The sequence below is a fragment of the Paroedura picta genome, chromosome 2 (genome assembly GCF_049243985.1).
Source record: "Paroedura picta isolate Pp20150507F chromosome 2, Ppicta_v3.0, whole genome shotgun sequence".
NCBI classification, from domain to species: Eukaryota; Metazoa; Chordata; class Lepidosauria; order Squamata; family Gekkonidae; genus Paroedura; species Paroedura picta.
Window position 1 is genome coordinate 98,307,539 of NC_135370.1, and position 24,353 is coordinate 98,331,891.

The 24,353-nt window shown below is 39.1% G+C and overlaps 1 protein-coding gene across 3 annotated transcripts in view; it reads left to right on the plus strand.

The window, feature by feature from the left end:
• Positions 1–24,353, plus strand: part of USP47 (ubiquitin specific peptidase 47) — a 73,230-nt gene that overhangs the window by 31,389 nt on the left and 17,488 nt on the right. For 2 of the 3 annotated variants that reach the window (XM_077321813.1, XM_077321815.1), the window contains 14 exons: positions 394–539; positions 1,883–1,962; positions 3,231–3,380; positions 10,363–10,458; positions 10,553–10,705; positions 11,630–11,797; positions 16,552–16,683; positions 17,242–17,318; positions 18,517–18,572; positions 20,209–20,321; positions 21,721–21,825; positions 23,331–23,538; positions 23,805–23,920; positions 24,105–24,224. In XM_077321813.1, the coding sequence (XP_077177928.1) occupies positions 394–539; positions 1,883–1,962; positions 3,231–3,380; positions 10,363–10,458; positions 10,553–10,705; positions 11,630–11,797; positions 16,552–16,683; positions 17,242–17,318; positions 18,517–18,572; positions 20,209–20,321; positions 21,721–21,825; positions 23,331–23,538; positions 23,805–23,920; positions 24,105–24,224 (1,720 nt within the window). The remainder of the gene's footprint in view (positions 1–393; positions 540–1,882; positions 1,963–3,230; positions 3,381–10,362; positions 10,459–10,552; positions 10,706–11,629; positions 11,798–16,551; positions 16,684–17,241; positions 17,319–18,516; positions 18,573–20,208; positions 20,322–21,720; positions 21,826–23,330; positions 23,539–23,804; positions 23,921–24,104; positions 24,225–24,353) is intronic. The other variant, XM_077321814.1, reaches the window with a different exon arrangement.

A 24,353-nucleotide genomic window follows, 5' to 3' on the forward strand; every position in this document is an offset into this window, starting at 1 on the left:
TGAGACATTAACAAATATTTAAATTTAGTGTCTTTCAAACTTTATACCTTAGTGAATGGATGTGTTCCTGTACTTTGTCACATAATTTAGAAACATAATGCTGATCAGGCCTGTTTGGGCTTGTTGATGTTCTCCCTGAACAAGAGGACTCTAGAGCATATCCAGCTTCACTTACAGTTACACACTTCAGGGAACTGTTGGTAGTGGTGGCAGATTGTTCTGCATTATTGATATTTTCACTGAAATGCTCTTGAGAAGAGTTCCCTGGGACACAGCTTGAGAACTACTGTCTAACATGAATAAGTTTATTGCCTAATAAATAAATGTATGCTAGAGATTTGTAGAGCAATATCCTGTAAATTAATTGTTGATACTAAATGACTGTTTTGATAGATGGGAATTTGAGGAATCTGAAGAAGATCCAGTGACAAGCATCCCTTTCCAGCTTCAAAGGCTGTTTGTGTTATTACAGACAAGCAAAAAGAGAGCAATTGAAACTACAGATGTTACGCGAAGCTTTGGATGGGATAGTAGTGAAGGTATGCAGACATATAATTAAGTGCTTGGTTAAACTTACAATCATGTTGGCCTAAATATAAAGATATTGTTTATTGAAGATGTGCATAATAAAGAACCCAAACTAGCCCATGAGTTAGTTGCTTATTGAAAACTAGCTCAACGGAATTGGAATATCATGTTCTAATAAGTGTAGGAGGTGCAAGCTTTGGTATAGACTTCTAGGTGCTATTTTAAAATATTTAATTTCCAAGCAACACCCAGCAGTAATGTTAGATTTTTTAATTGCTACTTTGAGATAATGTATGAAAAGGAGAGATCAATGACTATTCAATCGTTGCTCTATAGTAGTTTTTATTATTTGCAGTGCTTCAATTATCTTTTTTTTTGTTTCTGAAATTTTATTGTTTGTTGTTATGTAAAGCATTTACAGAAAAGTAAAAGAGAGAAAAAGAAAAACGACTAGCTAATGAATAATTATTAATACACAGTCTATACATCGTCTATGCGCGTATACCATACATAGTATAATCTGATATTATCTCAAGAAATATGTAGTCAGCTCCCATTGCATATTAGTCCTAACCTAACAGTTACTGCTGTCTTTCTTAAGTTTACAGAAAAATAGAGAGAGAGAAAAAAAAAGGAAACAGCCGGCTAGCAGAGTAATCATTAATCTATATAAAAACACAATCCATTCTTATCTTGAAACGTACGTGCTCAATTCCCATCGCTTAAATTATAAAGAAAAAGAGACAATTAACCAAATAATTATTGATACATATGAAAGTATAGTTTGCCATCCTCTTTTAAATCTTGAAGCATAAGCCACAGAATCCTGTGTCTCCATTCTGCTTATAAATGAAGTCATAAAACCCAACCCATAAAATTATATATTTCTGTTTGGATTATCTACTCAGCAAATGCTCTATTTATATAGCACACAATCTTTATATGTTTCAGTGAATTTTGTAATTTAAAACAAATTTTATACATTACAGAAAATTGTGTCAATTTCACTTGATACTTTTTTGAGTCTTTATGATTATCTTTAAAATATGAGATGCTAGTGTATTATTAAAGCCAAAATAGAAATTGTGTTAGGAATACAATATATCACTACTCTTTTTAGTATTTATTAATATTTCTACAGTTGTAAATACTCAGTGCTTTGGAAAACCAAACAGTTAATGAATATGAATGGAGAAAGACTTTAGCCAAGTAGAAGACATGGAAGATCTATTCTGAAATAAGCAGTGTCCTAAGCAAAAGCAAAATAGAGAACAATATTTGCTCTTTTGGAATTATGCTGTTAAAATCCTGTAAGTAGGTTTTTTTTTAATTTAACAATTTTATTTTACAACAGCATGGCAACAGCACGATGTACAGGAACTTTGTAGAGTTATGTTTGATGCTTTGGAACAAAAGTGGAAGCAAACAGAACAGGTATAACACATTTTGTACTTGTAGTAATGGATTAGATTAAAGAGGCGGAACCGTTATTGCCTGAACCAACAGGCTTTAGAAATAAACTAGCACAAGTACTTTTATGTTTGTATACTAAATAGAAAATGTTGCTTTACATCAAATCCCTTGTTAATTACTGCTTGTCCCAAGGATTGATTGATTTAAATTATAACTCAAATTATTAAAATCATTTTTTATGATTTAAAGTGATTGTTTAAATTGATCAACCCTGTTTCCAAACAATAAACAGTCAGAAGTTTTATATGTATGTTTCCCTGTTCATGTCTAAAATTGGGGGGTTAGGAAATCTGAGCAAGAAGAGCTACATCTTTTTATACCTTATATCGTTGCATTCCATTGTTTGTAGCACTTTTCTTTCAGCCAGGTTTTCCTGATGGAAGTAAGCCAACATGGGAGAAAAATGGTGGAGCTTTATGAGGGAAAGACAGGGTTTCCCTCACATGTCTACTTCATTTTTCTTTAGTTAAGACCACCGTCATCCATGTAGTTTGTTTCACCAGAAGTCTGCCAGAGCTAATAGTGGTAGATTCAAATGAGTAGTCATGTTGGTGTGAAGTAGCATAATAAAATCAGAATCCAGTAGTACCTTTGTTGGTCTTAAAGGTGCTACGGGACTCTGATTTTATAGGGCTAATAGTGGTTGGTTATAGGAAGAGGGATTTGTGTTGGAATACAGAGGAATACTAAAGAGTACTCAGATTCAATTTCATCGTTTAAGTTTTGCATACTGTCTGTCTCTCCATGACACACATTAATAATATCAGACTGCGTGTTTGTGAGGAAGGGGTAACATGTGAGACAATTGTCTTCATCCCCTTTCCCTTTGCAGTGCTGTCTGCTTATAATGCCACTGTTTGCAACCAAAACATTTGCCTCTTCTTTACCCTTTCTCTCTGACTTACTTGAATTATGACATGTTCCAGAATGATGGCCAGATATGAGGAATTCCAAATATTATCAGTTTAGTTTTCCAATTGTGGTTAGTTACAATGTTCTTAAATATGGGAATATATTTAGTACAGGATTTTTTAGTCTATGTTTGTCTGTATTGTAAAATCCCATTGTTAATGCATTGACTAACAGACGGTCATTGTTAGATTGCACACAGGCAAGCATCTTGAACTTATTATGAAAGAGCAATTCAGAATGAATAAATTTGCTAGAGTTATATACTTCAGGACAGTATATCCCCCATACTAATATACTATGATTTCTCTCAATTGTAGGCTGATCTCATAAATCAGCTCTATCAAGGGAAGCTGAAGGACTACGTAAGATGTCTGGAGTGTGGATATGAGAGTTGGAGAATAGACACATACCTTGATATTCCATTGGTCATTCGGCCTTATGGCTCCAGCCAAGCTTTTGCAAGCGTGGTGTGTACTTATTAAACTGACTGCTAGTGCATCTATACACAAATTACACATTAATGCAATATAACTTTCTTAAAAGGTAGGTATCCTCCTACATACTTCATCTTGGGTTTTCTGTCTTTATGCAGTAAAACAGCTAGCAAGTTCTAGAAGGCTTTTGACCCTTCATTGAGTCCTACTAGTGCATGTTTAAGGAATACAAGTGTAGGTTAAATGAATTCATGGTAATAATGTACCAGTAAGTTCTTCCTGATAGCAGAGCTCAGTATGTCTTTTCTGTTGATATGCTGCCAGGTGCTTATAAAGAATATCTTCAATGATTTTTTGATGGTACTGATGGTTGTAATAAAAACAAGCTATATAAGATACTGGTGCTGACCATTTTCTTCCTCTGATGTAATGGATTGATGTGTCAACCAATATTTAGATGTTACAAGACAACATTTCATACCAACATCTGGTCACAATAATATATTGGATAAGGACTAGTATACTGGAATTGAAACCAGATAAGGCTGTTATATGATGTTAGCATCCCTAAAGAAGCTTATTTGCAACTTGGAAGTATAGTTATATCCCGGTTTATGGATGAATGTTCAGATTTCATCTGCAATGTTAAATATTTGCATCCAGTTTGGCTGGTTCATGAGTGGAGATTCTTTCTTGAGAAGCATGATCTAACCACAGAAACCCAGACTCTTGTCACCTCCTAGATGTGCTTTCTGTGGTTTAATGTGCTCTGCATGGATCTTCCCTTAAAAACAGTAGAAGAGCTTAGTTCAGAATGCCGTGGCAAGATTTCTAGCTGCCCTCTGCATTCTGGGATGAGCCAGGAGAGCACGAAGGAAGGAGTCTTCTTGGAGGCTTTCCTCCAACTTTGGATTGGCCTCCCCCATTCCCTGTGTTTGGTGCCATTGTTATATATGGGTACCAGACTAATTCATTTTAATTTCAGTTTGTTCATAATTGATTGTATAGTTCTTCTTTCCATTCTGTTTTCTGCTGTGGTTTTAAATGGCTCCTCTGTATTTTGAGAGCGAAACCTATGAGGTAATGGAGAATAGCTGAATAAATTTTCTTCATAAAAAATTAAGTGCCATCATAAGATCTGTCTTGAAAACTTCCCCTGAGATGTCAGGAGTAAGCATTCAGTTAAATATTATAGAATATTTGTTTCACTCATGTTTAAATACGATAAACTTACATGGATATCAGACCCCTTACATTCAGTTTAGTTCAAACAGCATTATTTCTATTCTGTCAAAACATGAGAATCATTTACATTGTGTCAGATTACTGCTGGAGCTCTTGTCCTGGAATTGGTGTTGATGCTCTGATGATTACCTGAGCTCTCTCATACTTTCTCCTACATTGAATTGCAAAGGTGGTTCTTCATAAAAGGAAATACTCTAGCTGTCTAGTTTTCAACAGTTGGGAACTATGGAGGATACTTGCTTTTGGAGAAGGGAAAAAATCACCTGTTTCTAAATAGAATTCTCTGAAGGTAGTATCCTCCATTGATCCATGGATGAGAGTAGATAAGGAGGCATGGCCTCAGAGGTTATAACAATCAGGATGGGATCAACACATGCGCTAATAGGTCTCATGGAAGGTAACACAAAATTCTTTAGATCTTGCTAGTCTCTTTCTGAGGTAACTTGCCACAGGCAGCACTTCCCAAGATAGGGAGTCTGAGGATACTACCTTCAAAGAACTCTAGTTAGAGGTAAGTGATCTCCCTAGTTTCTAATATGGTAGATAATGGATGTTAGATAATGATTTGTTAATATTTTCGTATTTTGCAAAAATGTAAGTTTTGTTGCAATTTCATGTTTTGTGCTCACATTTCTACATTTGAAATGCCTGCTAACATTAAATAAGAAATTTGCATCCCTTCTATGCTTAAGAATATGTCCAACTGCTTATCATTTACCTTGCAAATCAAAATAAAGTTTAAATTTCTTTAGTGGTGTTAGGGTTTCAAAGTTATATTGCCATATGTTGCTAGAAGAAATCTTTCCTTTCAGTATTCAGAACTGTCTCTTCATTTGGTTCATGATGAAGTCTAGCTTTACCATAATTACCAGTTAACAATAGATTGCATTCTTTCGAGATCATGTGTAAATGTTTCCCTTAATATAATAAAGCACATACCATTACAAAGGAACTCTTTAACCAAATGACTACTTGAATCTTATATAAATTCTAAAAGAGTTGAGGGAGTGCTATAATACCTGTTTCTTCATAGGCAAGAGAAAATATGCTTAACTGGTCCCAGAGTTAAATATAATAATAACTCTGCAGAAAGCCACCTGAGGCTGCTACTAGGCTTTCTATATTATATCTAATCCCTCACATAAGTGGCCACATAAGGCCTTTTGCTCTGAGCAGACAGGAGAGAATCCAGCAGGCCAGGTCACCCTCACATGCCTGTTTTGGGTTCAGTTGGATTGACTCCTCTCTAACTTGAAATTAGTTTCTCGGAAAATACAAATCTTGAAACTGCTACACTTTACAAATGTTGTGACCTGCTTTGGTGAAAAAGCAGAATCTAAATCCAATAAATGGACATACATACTGATAACATATGCTTTCAGAATTGTCATCTGTCATTTTAAGGTTAAGTTTCCTTCATACATGAGAAGTCTTTAATGAGAAGCTGGCCATGGATATATGAAATATCTATAGCAAACCATTAAGCAGTCTGCTCAATTGACTAAGCTCTGGTGTATGTGGTATTTCCTAAATATGTTTAAATACTTTCAGGAACTTGACAGTACAAGTGCAGACCTTGCAACCCAAAAAATTGAATGTAGCACACCATTTTCAGAGTAAGATTAACCACCGGGTTAGAGTATTGTACAAAGTCCTGGGAGAGCCAGGTTCAACTCCCCACTGGCCATGAAACTCACAGGATGACCTTGGGTTGGCTGCTTTCTCTAGCTTAATCTAACTCTCAAGCTGTTGTGGAGATGAAATGGAAGAGGGGAGAGATTGGAGCAAGGATGGAGTAAAAATATACAACATGAAGAGGAAATTTGGTCAAGTTGCCCTTCTGCGTGTGCAGAAAGCTTGCTTTGCCAGGAGAAGGGGATTTCACCTGATCACCTTTTATGCTACCACATCCTGTGCTATATAGCCTGTTGTTCATAAAGCTGTTCTGATCCATAGCATTAATTTCCCCAGGGTCAGAGAACTGCAGTGAGAAGGAAAGGAGGGCAAGATCTGTTTCCAGAACTTCACTCCATGAAAAGTTTATAAGAACCCTGAGATTTTTTATTGTAATTAATTGGTATTGTAGTTCAGATACTGTTTCCTTGAGTGCCTGCAAATACACATTATAAATAGCACAATTTACAGTAGTAATATTAAGAAACTGTCTGTAATCTTACACATGGAGTGACAAAACTTTGAAAAGTTGAAACTTGATGTACTTAATGATGTGAGTCTGCAAGTTCCTTTGGTATGAGAACAGTATATTACACTGGTCAGTTTTACGCTGTCATCTCACTTTGATAGCCTTTTCTTGGGCTACTCAAATAGAAAATAATTATTAGGACAATTTAAATTTTAAACGTTTTAAAATATATGCAGTATTTTTCCATTCACCACATCTTGAAATGTTAAGTTGTGGTAAAGCGGTGGCGAGCTATGTACTGAGAACCCAAACGGTGTGCTGTTTGAGAGGGAGAGAGAGGTGTTTGGGAGAAACCAGTATTAATTCCACTGGAAAATTTGTAGGGATAATCAGAATCAAACATAGTATGCTAAGAAAAATACAGAGGTGAGCTAATGTGGCAGAGAGATCAAATATTGTGGCATATTGCCAAAAATCACTTAAAGGAATGATTTTCAGCTGCATTTCCTTGGTAAGCAATTAAGTCATTATATAATACATTGCCATTCATGATTTTTCATTCAGTTTTTGAAATCCATAGGAGCATCACTTTTGTTCACATATAAATATAGAATAGTATGGTTCCTTGTTGACTTGCACATCACATGGAGTCTACATAAATTTTGCATAATCACTTCTGTCAGTCATTCATATGCCATTTATTTGATAAAAGGTGTAACATTTTATGTTGTATTGCACATACATACATATATACAATTGCTTCCCACATAAATACTCTAGTATTCTGAGAAAATTATATATCACTATTATTTTTAATAGAAGATTTGTAATAGATGATGTTCAACAGACAAAATTTTAGACAGCATTTGTTCCATGAGAAGCATATTGATAGCAACTGATGTCTAGAATTCTGTGTTTTGCAGATGACGTGCATGATTGTTAGCTTGTTTTGCATCTTATATGGAATCTGTCTGCAGATAATTTTAACTGGTCTGACTTGAATTTGGTACAATTTGAATAATAATAATTCAGATTCTGTAGTATTTTCAGTTCTTGATTTAAGAGGCATGACTTTATTGCATATCTTTCTGCAGACTCTAAAGTTGTAAACATTTTTTTCTAAGTGAACAGTTATGATCTAGAGAAAAATCCTTTTGTAACTAGTCACTACGGAAGGATAAAAACAAGAGCTTTTGTTCATGTGGAAAAGCAGGGGCTGTAAAATCTTTATTCTGTTTGTTCTTAGTGCTTCCCTGAGTTCTCAGAAATGGAGGGAGAAGGGATGAATTGGAGGCTTTTTGAAGACCTTCCCTATCCTTGATTTCCTCCCAAAGTGGGATCCATCAAACAACATGCTTTAGATAGTAATCTTATAAGCTGTGTTGCCAGCATTTTGCAATTGGTGAGTCTTCTGCCCAATGAAGCCCCCTCTTATTTATTTAGCTATTGGGAACAATTGTTTTTCATGACCTTCAGGGCCCTCTTTTTTTAAAAAATTGACCATTTTTACCTTTTAAATTACACATCTAATAACATGCCAATGTTGTTTGTTTTAAATTTTACAGGGAAACACATTGCTTCTAGTGTTGTAATGAGGTTATAAACCCAGTCAGCTTTCAAGCTAACTGGTTAAAAGTTAACTCCAAAAAATATTTAAATTAAGTTTCAGCTGAGTTTTTTAAAGTATAACTGAAAAACCCCTTCCCTTGCAGATATTACCAGTTACTTCACTTTCAATTAGTAAAAAAGTATTATTGAAAATACTGTTGGGAAGAAGCAAGAAAAGGACAATTCTCTGTGAAATGATGTAGAAGTATTTCTTAATTCTTGGCTCCCTGAGAGATTATTCAGGTTATGATTTTGAATTATGCCTCTGCTGCATATTAGCCTTTATAAGGTCATTCTACGGCTCCCAATCAAAAGGCAAAAGCACAATATCCAATTATTATGTAATTTAATCTTTTTTAGAAAGGCAGACTGTTTAAATGCTGCTAAATAAGTGCACAAAATCTGTGGACAGGTTTAATTCAGTTGCATGGTAAAAAGAGAGTATCTCATTCCCTCCCCATCCCTTTTAGGGAAAGAAGCAACAAAACTAGATGACATGCACTCCAGTGCATAAAAGGCAGTAATGCACAGCTTCCAAAAGCATAGTGGACCAGAAAGTGACTCTTTGAAGTTCAGAAAAATGCCTTGTTAGTTTCAGTGGGAAAATTCACTTTAAAAGTGAACCTCTGTAAGCTCACACTTGACCTTGACCTTTAGAAAACTAATAGTTAATATTAAATAAGCTGTCCTGTGTGTGTGCACAGGAAAACTTATACCCAGATTAACCTTTGTTGATCTTAAAGGTGTCACTAGACTCAAGCTTTGTTCCACCGCTTCAGACTAACTACCCACCTGAAGTTAACTGCTGAAAACATCCATATTTAATATTTCTGTGTGGCATTGATCATTTGGGTATGCTCCTAACTGGAAAAAAATTAATCCAGGTCAGTGACTCTTAAGAGAAACAGTTGCCACTTACTCATCTGAGCGTGAGTAATTCTGTAGAAATGTTCAATGATCCTATCGTGTCCAATGAATATAGATGCTATAAAATTCTTTCCCAGTGGAGCTTGAATGGAGGAGACTAGAGCAGAGACACAATGACTTTTGGACTCACCAGTAAAATTCTCAGGCTCTGTTTCATGCCTGCTAATGCAAACAGTTTTCCTGCAAAGAACTCAGATTTGTTACAGGGGGTATCGTTTTTTGGTATTACATTTTTATTCTTCCAGAAGCTCAGGTGGTTCTCCTCCATTTTATTCTCACAGCTACTCTGTGAAGTAGGCTAGGCTGAGAGAAGAACATCTGGTCAAAAGTCACCAGATGAACTTCATAGTGAAGGGAATTTGAGATTCACCTGTTTCTAGTCCAACACTAACTTGTATGCCAACCTCACATACCTACCTATGCTGGAAGAATATAAAGCAAAAAGTAGCACTCACAGCCACTGAAAATACAATTAAGAGTGAGTTCTTTAATATGCTGAATTTGCATCTGTATATATAATAGGACTTTTACAGACATAGGCACGTACAAGAATGAAATCTGTGATCTTGGCCTGGTACAGTTACCCTTCAGGGAAGATGGAGGATGGATTATATCTCTTTTATATACTATGCTTAATGTTACATTTGTTCCTAAAGGAACAAAGCCATCTTTAAACTGAGAGGGTAAGGACATGAAATTGATCGACTTTCATGACACCAGTTCAAAAACAGCTGAATGTACCACTGTGACTTAATGTGATGTGCAAGATAACAGGTTATTTCACTTCAGGTTGTTAACAAAACCTGATCCTGATGGAACCATAGAGCACTTAATAAACAGTGATGTATTAGTCATGATTTGACTGCTTACCTAAAATAGAATACTGATTTCATTTGGCTTTTTTTCCCTCCCAAACCATTCTGTGAATTTTTTGTTTTCTCTGTTTATAGAACCTAGGATTCTTTGGTTTCATTATATCTAGGTCACTTGTAATAACCACTTGCTTGTCATGCAGTTCCAGATTGCACGCATAATCTGACTTTAGAAAGTACTGAAATCTGTGGTGGTGGTGTTTTTTCTTTTTTTAATTAGGAGGAAGCTCTACATGCATTCATCCAACCCGAGATCCTTGATGGCCCAAATCAGTATTTCTGTGAACGCTGTAAGAAGAAATGTGATGCAAGAAAGGTGAATGAATGAATGCACAGCTTCTGATAGAAATTTAATGTTGAATTTGTATCTCTGAGATGCATAAGCCTATGGGACCTTCTTTGTTTTACAGGGCTTGCGGTTTTTGCATTTTCCTTATCTGTTGACCTTGCAGCTAAAGAGATTTGACTTTGATTATACTACTATGCACAGGATAAAACTTAATGACCGGATGACATTTCCAGAAGAGCTGGACATGGGCTCATTCATTGATATTGAAGATGAGGTAATGATCCACATGCAATGTAAATTTGTTTACAATCCAATCAGCTTAAAGTTGATTACCAATGCCATTGTCTAAAGTTCGTTGTGCATAATATGTAATATAGGTAAAGGTATCCCCTGTGCAAGCACTGAGTCATGTCTGACCCTTGGGGTGATGCCCTCTAGCGTTTTCTTGGCAGACTCAATGCGGAGTGCTTTGCCATTCCCTTCCCCAGTCTTTACCCTTTTACCCCCCAGCAAGCTGGGTACTCAGGCTGAGTCAACCTTGAGCCGGCTACTGGGATTGAACTCCCAGCCTCATGGTCAGAGCTTTAGACAGCATGTCGGCTGTCTTACCACCCTGTGCCACAAGAGGCTCTAAAATGTAATATAAAACTACATAAAATTTACATACTATACCATAAAATACATAAAAATTGAATACCACATGCCTTGTCTGAAATGTCATGCTTGCTTTCTTTTCTTGGAGAAAGTTGAAACAAAGGTCATGCTCAGGGATGCTGGTATGACATAGAAAATTGAGTTTAGTCTTGCACCTCCAGATAATAAAAATCTATGCTTATTCAAGTTGACCTTTAAAGTGTTATGTTCCCGTTGAACTAATAAAGCGTTGGATCTGACCACATGTATGTGTAAGGAATTCCTATGCTAGTCACTGTGCAGGGCCATTTCAGGGAATGGGAGGAAAACATGTCCATTCTGTTCCATGGTGTCTCAAACAGAGTGTTTGAGTCTGTATCATCCAAATGGGAAATAGAGCTCTGTAGAACCTATACTTGAAGTTAATCACTCCACAAATACTTTAAGATTATATAATGCAAAAGTATAATTTTCATTGTGAATTCAACATTTCAAATAATTTGTTACATTTATGGGTGCTCTTAATACATTTTTTACAAAACCTAATATTTATGGCTTGTTTAAGAAGTCTCCTCAAACAGAGAGTTGCACTGACAGTGGAGCAGAGAATGAAGGCAGTTGTCACAGTGATCAGATGAGCAATGATTTCTCCAATGATGATGGAGTGGATGAAGGAATATGTCTTGAAAGTAACAGTACTGCTGAAAGAATTTCAAAAGTCGGCATTGAGAAGGTACCTTTCTCTTAAGTTATTCTTGCTCGAAATAGATGTTAAAAGATTGGAGGAAAAGGAGGACTGAAGGGGGTAGGGGGGAGGCCCAAGATTTTGATATGATGGTGCTTATTATCTAGCCAGCCTCTTCCGTCTTGCAGGCTCTGCAAAACCCAGAGACTTCCAACAGGGCCCTGATCTCTCCTAGGAGCTCATGCCACCATTCAGGAGCTAGGGCCAAGAAGGCCCTGGATCTGGTTGAGGCCAGGTAAATTTCTTTAGGGCCAGTTTGTTTGCTAAGCTCGATCAAAGAACTCTCTGGAGAATGTATTCAGAGAGACAGTCCCTCAGATATGCAGGGCCCAGACTGCATAAGGCCTTAAAGATTAAGACCAAAACCTTGAAGTGGATCTGGAATTAGAATCTCATTGAAGAACATGCAGGCTCACATTGAGACTGAGCAGGTACAGGCTGGCTACCTTGAGCCTTTCCTCTTTGGAGCATGTTTGCAGCCCTTTTCCTGTGCAAATGGTCACATGCTCTGAAGGAGGACACTCTCCTTGTCCCTCAGTTTGTTTTTTGCTGCTGTTGCGCGAGGTTGAATTCCAGTGGTCTCTTCAAACTTCTCTTCATAATGTTATAGAAGGCACTGTTTAAAAATGTTCCCAATACAAGACAAAAATAACCAGATCTAATGAATATTCATGTTTATTATACCTGGATGAGGAACACAACATAGTTGTAAATTTTGCCTCTTGTTTTTTCATAAATCATAGAATCATATAGTTGGAAGGGGTCATACAGGCCATCTAGTCCAACCCCCTGCTCAATGCAGGATCAACCCAAAGCATCCTAAAGCATCCAAGAAAAGTGTGTATCCAACCTTTGCTTGAAGACTGCCAGTGAGGGGGAGCTCACCACCTCCTTAGGCAGCCTATTCCACTGCTGAACTACTCTGACTGTGAAAATTTTTTTCCTGATATCTAGCCTATATCATTGTACTTGTAGTCTAAACCCATTACTGCGTGTCCTTTCCTCTGCAGCCAATAGGATCAGCATCCTGCCCTCCTCCAAATGACAGCCTTTCAAATACTTAGAGGGGTATCATGTCCCCTCTCAACTTCCTTTTCTCCAGGCTGAACATTCTCAAGTCCCTCAACCTATCTTCAGTAGGTGGCACCAATGCAATAGATCTAACAATGATTTCGATGTTAGAGATCTCAATATTGGAGGGGATCCTCTGATGGATTTGTGGGAGAGCTGCCCTCTGATTTTGATGTGATGCCCCTGTTGATACAGCCCAAAATGGCATTCGCTTTTTTTACCAGTGCATCACACTGCCTGCTCATGTTTAGTTTACAATACACAAGTACCCCAAGGTCTCGTTCACACACAGTGTTACCTAGAAGCGTATCCCCCATCCAGTAGGTATGCTTTTCATTTTTCTGACCCAGATGCAGAACTTTACACTTATCTTTATTAAATTGCATCTTGTTCTCATTTGCCCATTTTTTCCATTGTGTTCAGATCTCATTGAATTCTGTCTCTATCTTCTGGAGTATTTGCCAGTCCTCCCAATTTGGTGTCATCTGCAAACTTGATGAGTAGTCCTTCCACCCCCTCATCTAGATCATTAATAAATATGTTAAAAAGTACCGGACTGAGCACCGAACCCTGAGGTACCCTGCTACTCACCTCCCTCCAGTCTGAAGAAACACCATTGACAACAACTCTTTAAGTGCGGTTCTCTAATCAATTCCCTATCCACCTAACTATCTGAAAATCCAGATTGCAGTCCTTCAATTTATCCATCAGAACATCATGGGGAACCTTATCAAAAGCTTTACTAAAATCCAAGTAAACAACATCAACCGAATTTCCACGATCCAGCAAACCTGTCTCTTGGTCAAAAAAGGAAACCAGGTTGGTCTGACAGGACCTGTTGGAGACTAATCCGTGCTGACTTCCTTGGATCACCAAATTGTCCTCCAGATGTTTGCAGATCGCTCCCTTTAATATGTGCTCCATTATCTTCCCCACAACAGAGGTCAGACTCACTGGTCTGTAGCTTCCCGGGTTATCCTTCCTCCCTTTTTTGAAGATCGGAATAACGTTTGCTCTCTTCCAGTCCTCCGGGAAATCTCCAGTCCTTAAAGAGTTCCCGAAGATGATGGGCAAGGGTTGTGCAAGTTCTCTGGAAAGTTCTTTGAGCACTCTCGGGTGCATTTCATCCGGACCAGGGGATTTGAACTCATCCAGTGCAGCTAAATGCCTCTCAACAACCTCTCTGTCCATGTCAACCTGCCACTCAGACACTATCTCTTGGTTACTGCCATCTCTAGATGTACCTAAGCCCTTTGACCTGTGGGAAAAAACAGATGTAAAATAGGCGCTGAGCCTTTCTGCTTTCTCTGCATCTTTCGTTAGAGTTTGTCCATCCGCACCCAACAGTGGGCCTATTGCCTCCTTTACGTTTGCTCCTAACATACCTGAAAAATCTTTTCTTGTTACAGTGGGCTTCCCTGGCCAATCTTAGCTCACTCTCAGCTTTGGCCTTTCTGATGATTGATCTACAGTGCCTAGTAACCTGTAGGTACTCCTTCCCTCCATTTCCTGAACATTTCCCTTTTCTTTCTTAGTTCCTCTTGAAGTTCTCTGTTCATCCAAATAGGCTTCTTAGAGCTCCTGCAGTGTTTTCGCCTTTCTGGGATAGTCATTGATTGAGCATGCAATAGCTCTTGTTTGAGTAGTGCCTTCCAGCATTCTCGTCCATGGTATGACACTCATGTCTCTGAGTTTATTAAAGTTTGCCCTACGAAAATCCAACATCTGCGTCTGGCTACAAGCTTCCTTGCCTCCCCACCTCAAAAGGAATTCTATGAGGACATGGTCACTTCCCCCTAGGGTCCCCACCTCCTTCACCTCATCCACCAATTCTTGCCTGTTGGTCAATATTAAGTCCAGTATGGCTGAACCTCTTGTGGGTTCATCTACCATTTGATAAATGAAATTGTCAGCCAGGCAGGTCAGAAAGTTGCATGACTGAGGACGCTTTACAGAGTTTGTTTCTCAGCACACATCTGGGAAATTGAAAAAGAGCTGAGACTCTCTATAGAGTTCAACAAGAGGGGCTATCCTTAACTCTTCACAGATGTGGCCCCTTCATCCCTCTTTGCTGAGGAAAAACAGGCTCGTCAACACCCGGATACCCATTCAGCTCTTATCAATAAGGAGGGCTGAAAAATTGATGTGGTCAGTAGAAATGTTTACCCTTCCTCATCTTCGAATTTGAAGTCACTAACTATGGGGCTATAATTGGGGAACGATGCCTTTTTAAATTCTTCTACCACAGGATAAGAAGTCCCTAGCCAAACATCTTCAGTCAGTAGCTATCTGCCTGTCAAAATAGCAAATTAATGCAAGATGACATGCAGCTGACTCTTTGGCCAGGGCTTTGGCCATTGTCTTTTAAAGGCATGCATGGCTCCACTCAACTGTTCTTCCCATGGAGATGTGACAAAAGGTTGAAGACCTTCCATTTGAGGGTCTTACCTTATTTTCATTAAAGAAGGATGATGTACTATCTCAGATTAAAAAGAATAAGCAAACCACCTGTTCCTTTGGCATCTCCATCGCTCAACATCTCTTACATCAACCAGGGTCTTCCTACAAGTACCAACAGCACCTTGATGGACATTATCCATCTGTTATCAGACTCCTCCATAGTATCCTTAACAGCAGTCATTTCTACCTTCGCTGCATCAGATGAGATCTATGGGTCAGCATGAGTTGTCTATAAAGACATCTCAGAGCCAAACTATGTCAACAGTGTTTAGGCCTAGTTTTCTTGGAAAAACTGTTCCAGTTCTCTGCCTGCTGGTTCCAGATTATCTCCGATACCTGGATATTATCTATACTTCAGTTTGGTTACCATTCAGAGTTTTAAGTTGGTGGGTTCTCCTTTGGAAGTTTTTAAGCAGAGGTTAGCAATGCTAATTCTGGCAGCAATGCTAATTCTGTGAATTTAAGCAGAGTGTTAGTGGGTGGGCAGAAGGGATTGTGTCGGTGCTTGCTCTTGGGGCCCTTTCTTCCATGCCCAGGGAAATGCTGATTGCCATTTTGGGATCAGAAAGCTAATTTCTTCCAGGCCAGATTGGCCAGGGATTCTGGTTTTGAGGGTGGGAGTAATCTGGGCATGGAATTGGGGTCACTGTGGTGGGCAGGTAGTTGTGAATTTCCTGCATTCTGCAGGCAGTTGGGCTGGATGACCTTCGGGGTCCATTCCAACTCTATGATTAACTAGGGTTTAAGGCCTGCTCTGGCCCAATACAGTGGGCACTAGCGGGTCAGCGGCTGGGTGCAGGAGGGCCCGCCCGCCTTTCCCGGCCTGGTTGTGGGGCCCCTGCCACAAAGCCTTTCCTCCCGCCCCCTCCCACCCAAGTCCCTAGCTTCAGGGCGGGCAAAGGAGCAGGCTAGAGATGTGGCGGGCCTGCTCCTTTGCCCGTCCCGAAGCCTTCCCCCCCCTCCCGAGCAGGGCCGGCATGTCTGGGACGGGCCAAGGGTCAATCGGGAGCTGCACACCTTAGTGCTTAAGGTGCCACAATATGGTTTCAGAATGATAATCATTTTGGAATTGATCATGAAGAAAAGTAGTTGAAAATGGCTTATGTAGTTCAGTAAAAATAATATGGAAACCCTTAACTACAGGCTTTTCTTTTTTTTTTTAATGATGTTAACAATGTTTTAGATGTCTTTTTTCTTTTTGCTTTTTGCAGAACTCTCTATTATATGAACTATTTTCTGTTATGGTCCATTCAGGAAGTGCAGCTGGAGGTCACTACTATGCATGTATAAAATCTTTTAACGATGACCAGTGGTACAGTTTCAATGATCAACATGTTAGCAGGGTAAGCCATTTTGTACAGTCATAGCATTCCATGTTTTAGATGAGGATTTTAATTGCTCATTGCACAGTTGGTGTGCTGAACTCTGAAGCAGAACATATTTCAGAGGAGGAATTTAAAGGAAGCAGATGCATCCTGGGATCTAGGTACGTGGAGGGTTAATGACACCAAATGGAATACCTATAATAGCTTTTGATAATGACCAAAATTTGAAGAAGTATTCTGTTATAGGTTGAGGTCAACATACAGGTACAGCAGCTATACAGCAGAAGGGTATAGCTATACAGCAGCCTGCCTGTTTTTCCTCATATTAATTTTGTAACAGAATCAATTGATTTCGCTGGATCTTTCTTGCAAGAGGAGTTAATTTATTCACTTTGTGTAGAAGATAGCTCAAAACCAATTTTTTTAAATAGCAGTTTCCTGCATGGATTGCAGACTCATAATATATGCTCTAATTGTACCTATGTAAATGTTTCCATAGTGTTATAAGCCAGTGAAATGATTTACTTCAAAAATGTATGTTTCTGAGAAATGGACCCTCTTCAATTTTCTTACCAGATAACTCATGAAGACATTAAGAAAACTTATGGTGGAACATCTGGAAGTAGAGGGTATTATTCCAGTGCTTTTGCAAGGTTAGGAAACTTTGTTCAATCAAACTAGGTCAATCAAACACACCCTTACGGAATTAATATATTTTTTTGTTTTATTTAGATTAGATATCTGATTGCCTTCATCTGTCTATTTCATTGCTTAATAATCTAGCTGACAATTGACCCAAGTATCTCTTGTATTCATAGCTACTTTTATTAAACCAAAACTATTCTACTTGAATACTTGTGTTCTAAATTTTTTAAAAATCCAATTGGTCAATTATTGTAAGCCTTTATTAACTAATAAAGTAGGAATGAATGTAAAGAGGAGAATATATAATAATATTCAGAATACATGACATTCAAGCTAAACAGGTTCCATGATGCACAAGCCTTGGCATGATAATGGACTTGATATATATATGGCTTGGGGAGGGAAGTTTCCCAGCATATTAAAAAGACCCATTTTAGTAAGCACTCTCAGTATAGACTGAAGATTATAAAATTACTTCTCAACATGACAATAGAATCAAAGCAATAAAACATTTATTTGCTTCTCTTCTAGCTAGAAATGCATTCTTTCCCCAGAAGCACTCAGAGGTGTCTGCTCAGTTCCTTTATCTATTTTCATTAGGTCATACTCAGTGTAGAAATATGTGAAATAAAATAAACCATGTGCACAGACCTGTTGAGAGTACTACCCATATTTTATGTTGAAACATAAGGGTGTTTGTTTCATGGCTAGTTTTTGCATAAAGTTCCTTGGATCTCTGTTGGATCAAATGTCCATCTATCCCAACAGCAGTCAGCTAGATGTCCTCCAGATGCTTACAAATACTGTTGGCCACTAAGGTATTCACTAATGATCTGGGGATGCCTGGGTTAAGTATCCTTTATGTCTAAGATAAAATAGTCTGTGCCACCAGACCTCAGGGTACTACCAGCTATCAGGAAGACTCAGCAGGAAGAAGAATATCATATCCAGGGAACAGAAACAAGTACAGTCTGACCATTCTGTCTGTACTCAGTAAAAAAAATAATAAAATAAACATCTTCAAAGGAAATAAGTACTTGTTTCACTTAGTGTCAGCTATAATATCTGGGCTTTCATGTTTTAAATAAGTACCTGTATTGTTTGACCAATGTTATGCACATTTAGTTGGTATATCTTATGTAGGTGTACTATTTTAATAACTAAGACTCAGACTAATTCTGTGTGTGTGCTTTTTAAAATCTGTAGCTCTACAAATGCATATATGCTTATATATAGACTGAAGGACCCAACAAGAAATGCAAGTAAGTACTTGTATTTTATTATTTATTTATTTATTTATTATATTTATATACCACCCTCTGATACTTTTAAAACTCAGAATTACTATACAACTGCAAGCCATTGAGCTAACCTTTTTCCAAAGAAAGAGGAGGAGCTTAATGTAGGAATAATTTATATTTTGCCTTTTATTTCGGAAAACCGAAATATTATAAATAAATATATAGGTAATAGCTGATTTTAAGAACGTCTTGTGCATTTTTTCCTGCTTGCCTGCCTGCCTGCCTCCCTCCCTCCCTTTCTACCACTCCTGGGGTTATCAGCTCGTGATGGCTTACAAAATTTTAAAATACAATAATATCCAAAAATTAAAACCACAATAAATAAACCCAACAGAATTATCATACAGAAATATGTATATAGTATAATATAAATCATGGTTAGTTCTAGCCGCAGTCTTCCAATAGCATAAGGCATCAGGTTTTTGAGAAGGATCCCAAAATGGAATGTGTCACTGTCCTCGCCTCAACCAAACACCTGGTGGAAGAGCTCCATCTTACAGGCCTTGCAGAACTACCTGTTCAGTCAGTGCCCTCAGCTCTTCTGGGAGCTCATTTCACCGGGTAGGGGCTAGCACTGAAAAGGCTCTAGCCCTGGTCAAGGTCAGAAGGGTAGGCCCACATAGAGCCAGTTACAGCAGTCTAATCTGGAGTGACTGTCAGATGGATCACTGTGGCCAGGTGCTCCGGGATCAGATAGGGTGCTAGTAGCTTCACCTGGCGGAGGTAGAAAAACACTGACAGGGCTACTCTAGTGATCTATGCTTTCATAGAAAGGGAATAAAAGATCATACCCAGATTCGTGGCAGACTGTACAACCTGAAGCTGCATATTGTCCAGGCTGCATAAGCATGCTAGGCCTTTCCTACCTAACCACAGGACCTCCATCTTGGAAGGATTGAGTTTCAGCCAAGACTGCTTGAGCCAAACTATCACTGCTTCCAGTCATCTGGCAAATGTCTTGGGGGTGGGAAGTTGGGTCGGCCTTCCATCAGGAGGTAGAGCTGGGTGTCATTAGCATATTGATGGCAGCCCAGTCCAGAGCTCCATGCCAACTGGACCAGAGGACACAGAAAGATGTTGAACAGTGTGGAGGAGAGAATTACACCCTGTGGAACACTACAGGGGAGCTGAAAAGCCTGCAACGGATTCTCCCCCACCGCAACCCTCTGTGTATGACTCTGGAGAAAAGAGACCAACCCCTGTAGGGCTGTGTCTGAATTCCCAATCCGGCAAGGTGGTGAGTGAGAAGCTCATGGTCAACTAAATTGAATGCTGCTGACAGATCAAGCAGCACCAGCAGTGCCAATCTGCCTCTGTCCAACTGTCTTATTTTAAATGTCCATTTTTGTTTTAATTAAATGCTTAAGTAGAAATAAAATTAATTATTATTTGTAGTAAAATGAATGGGAAAATCTGAACAAGAGACTATTTGAAGGCACAATCATGTCTGCAGTTAAAACTAAGTTCCTCTGTGATGGTTAGATGAAAAATGATTTTTGAAGAGAAAGAATAGGATAGAAATGTAATTTCTAAAGAGATTATGAAATACTGATAAAAGTTGCAAGAAGTTTCTGGTTTTATCTCTTTGCTTCAATAGAGTTCTTAGAAGTTAGTGATTATCCTGATCATATTAAAAGACTGGTACAAAAAGAAAAAGAGTTGGAAGAACAGGAAAAGAGGCAGCGTGAAATTGAGCGCAATACTTGCAAGGTATGTTGTAATATGCATGGGCAGCTCAAAAGAATTTCAGGTGGGAGTAAAATGACCAGATACTTTTAGTGTACTGCACTAAAGAGTAGATGAACATAATTTATTTGTGAATTGCTTTCATCAAAACTGATTAATGTTTGAATTGTCCATGAATTATCACTTGGCATAGTGCTAGCACATTACCAATATACATTTCTAGGTAGAAGACATCTATTATGGCATTCTCTGACTTGGAAGAGCGCTTGCTTTTATGTACCTGCCTTTGTGTTCTGATGAGATACCATTTTGTATTTTCATGGCCTGTCTGCAATCTGATATTAGTATCTTTTGTTCATTTTTCTGGCTCTAGTGCAGTCCCACATGGGATTTGTGATGCAGGAGGCCTGCCACGGAGAGTAGCTAGCGAACTATTTAAAAGTCTATTACACTCCCAGGAGTGCTACCTCTTCCCTCCCCTCCAGAAGGAGGAGAGTGACTTTCCGTCCCAAAAGTCACACGACATGGGAGGGGCTAGCACTCCTCCCTCAGTTCTTCACTAGCTGCCTGTGAGAGAGAACATTGCACGGTGAGCTGCTTCATTTATTTCACCACTGAAGAAAATACGCCCTTTATGCCAGTTCTGATTTTCCACACATTAAAAATAGAACAACATAGGCTTATTTGTTTATATATATACTAGATTTTAGAAAGGCTCTAGAAAGGGGCGAGGGACGGCGTGGTGATGTGGGAAGAGTTCTGTGTGGGCAGGGAGGCAAGGGGAAGAAGGGCATGGTGTGAGTCTACCGCGGGGGAACCTACCTGGGTGAGGCCGCTCCGCCGGGCGGGAGAAGGCTGCCCGGCCCACCCCCCACCCGAGGCTCTCTGGAGCCTTCTCCCGGCCAGCAGAGCAGCCTCTCCACGTCTCCGACGCGGCGAGGCCGCTCCGCCGGCCGGGAGAAGGCTGGCCGGCCCATCCCCCACCCGAGGCTCTCTGGAGCCTTCTCCCGGGCAGCGGAGCGGCCTCGCCGCGTCTCCGGCGCGGCGAGGCCGCTCTGCCATATTCCCTGGGCGGGTGAAGCAGCCAATGGGGAGCCACGCTTCGCGTTTTTATCCTAGACAGGGCCCGCCCTAACTCCTTCCACACAGCCCTTACTGCTTTATTCAAATGATAAACAGTTATCATTTGTCTATCCAAAATCCTTGGTTAACCAGAGCTGGCATGGAGTTTGGTTGCTGCAACTTCCTCACAGTCGGGAACAGACCAAAACAATCTGTTCGAGTCTCCAGGGCATTTGATTAAGCCTCCATTCCGCAGAAGTACCGTGTAATGAAATCTTAATTGTAGTTTTCTATTGTGGTTTAGGTAAAAACTATTTTATGTACTTGAAAAAATATTGTCCTTTTGTTCCTGACTATACAGATAAAATTATTCTGTATGCATCCTGTGAAACAAATAATGATGGAGAATAAACTAGAAGTTCATAAAGACAAGACTCTGAAGGAAGCTGTAGAGATAGCTTATAAGGTACTGTACCATGCCTTTCAGAAACCTTATTAGATAGCATTGATCTGTTGGTCGGAACACATAATGCATAGGTATTATATTTATGTTTATATTTATATTAATGTTTATATTTATATTCATATTCATATTTATATACTGCCCTCCCCAGAGGCTCAGGGCGGTTTACATGGAACATAAGAACATAAGAACAGTACATGAAACAGTCTATAACATATGAATAACTGTATAATAATATTAATAACTAATAGTTGTAACCATATAACAGTATAAACAATGTAAACAATGAACAGTGCAACAGTGCAAACAGGTCCAGAGTATTCTGGTGGAATTCTGAGAGGGAGGGGGAGAGCAGGGGCCCTTCAGTCGCTGTTGGTTACGTCTGGTCTTAACCAAATGCCTGGCGGAAGAGCTCCTTTTTGCAGGCCCTGTGGAACTGTTTAAGCTCCATCAGGGCCCTGATCTCCTCCAGGACCTTGTTCCAGCAGGTGGGGGCCAGAACAGAGAATGCTCTGGCCCTGGTTGAGACCAGGCAGATTTCTTTAGGGCCAGCCACCATTAGCTGGTTGGTAGCTCTTTTGGGGGCATAGGTGGGGAGACAGTCCTTCAGGTACACTGGGCCCTGACCCCGTATGGCCTTGAAGGTGTGCTTGCATGTACATACAGAGACATTCCTAGCCTCCTTCCTTTGGAACCTCAGGCCTCTCGAGTGGCTGGGGGGGCGGGCAGGCAGAAGGAGCGACATTCAGTCTCAGTAATTTCTGTTCATGTATAGCAGGGCTTCTCAACCTTTGTAATGCCGCAACCCTTTAATACAGTTCCTCATGTTATGGTGACCCCCCCCAACCATAAAATTATGCAAGTGTTCTTTCACAGAAATTAAACCGAAACTGACCAATGGCATTGGAGATCCATTGTTCATGATTGTATATAAATTGGGATTTTTTTCCGGGGTTTCTCAGTTCAGTTCAGTTCTGCCTCTTGTCCCACCATGCCGATCTCACTCTTTTCCGCTGCTCCAGACAGACAAACACTCTTTCTCGCTCTACTACCCCGCAAGGCTGTTGTATGGATGGCTCTCTGGAGAAGCTGCTTGCCTTGCCGCGACCCCTGTGAAAGGGCCGTTCAACCCCCAAAGGGGTCCCAACCCCCAGGTTGAGAACCACTGATATATATGGAGCTCTTGGAATCCCACCCTTATCATTTTGTGTATTTAGGAAATACTAAAGAATTCCTTATTTAAGCATTGGCAACCTTGCAACTAGGAACTGTTATCACAGTACATTTGAGTTTGGAATGTGTGCAGTGGGTGCAAAGCTCCTTTCTTTCAGACACTGAAACTTTAATTTTGTTTTCTTTTAATACTTGCACACTTTACTTTAACAAGAGAATCTAAAATGGCCATAACTTTCTGTTCAAGTTTTAGCATTGGAAACAGCTCTGTTTTCTGCACATTCAATTGAATTGTACTGAGTTTTTGCTGGAATTCATCACTACGTTTGTTTTAGATAATGGATTTGGAAGAAGCTATTCCTCTGGATTTCTGCCGTCTTGTGAAATATGATGAGTTTCATGATTATTTGGAACGATCTTATGAAGGGGAAGAGGATACTCCTATGGGAATCTTGCTTGGAGGTGTCAAATCGACTTATATGTTTGATCTTCTGCTGGAAACAAGACGACCTGAACAGACTTTCCAGTGTTATAAACCTGGTGGTAATTAATATTTTATAAAATGTTCTGCTCTCTGATTAAATACAATAAATGCCTACAATAAACATGCATAATTTATTCTAAGAGCCGTGCTATTAAATCATTTTTATAAATTGATGATTGCAAGGCACTTAATGTCTTGTTAGAAAAAAAATTAATTTAATATCTTGTTAGAAAAAAAGTTGTTACAACTTTATCATGCTAACCCTCTGCTTCTGTTTTCATTTAACTTACATTGATGTGTACTATTCATTTTCTTACTCTGACAGAAGTCATGGTAAAAGTTCATGTTGTTGACCTGAAGCAAGAAACTGTGGCTCCTCCTGTTAGCGTTCGTGCTTATCTGAATCAGACTGTAACAGAATTCAAGTATCTTATTTCAAAGGTAAATTGAAATCTTCACTAGCCGCTCATGCAATGAAGGTGACTCTTTGCCCAGTGTGACTATAGTATCTTTCCATTTTTTTCCCTCCACTTGTTTGTACACGTGTAATAAACTTGACCCGTCTTGTTAGTGTCAGAAAAGCCTTTATTATAGGGTATCTTTCTATCTCCTTGTTTCACTTTAGGCTGTGCATTTGCCTGCTGAAACAATGCGGATTGTGCTGGAACGTTGCTATAATGATATGCGACTTCTCAATGTGGCTAACAAAACACTGAAAGCTGAAGGCTTTTTTAGAAGCAATAAAGTAAGCTATTCGGGTTGTGAATTACTTCATGTTGAAGTTATTTCTACGCGCTCGTATTATAAGAACAGCAGATTAAAACCATTTATCTTTTAATAGCATTGAAATAATAATGCTTTGTTGTTTAGAAGT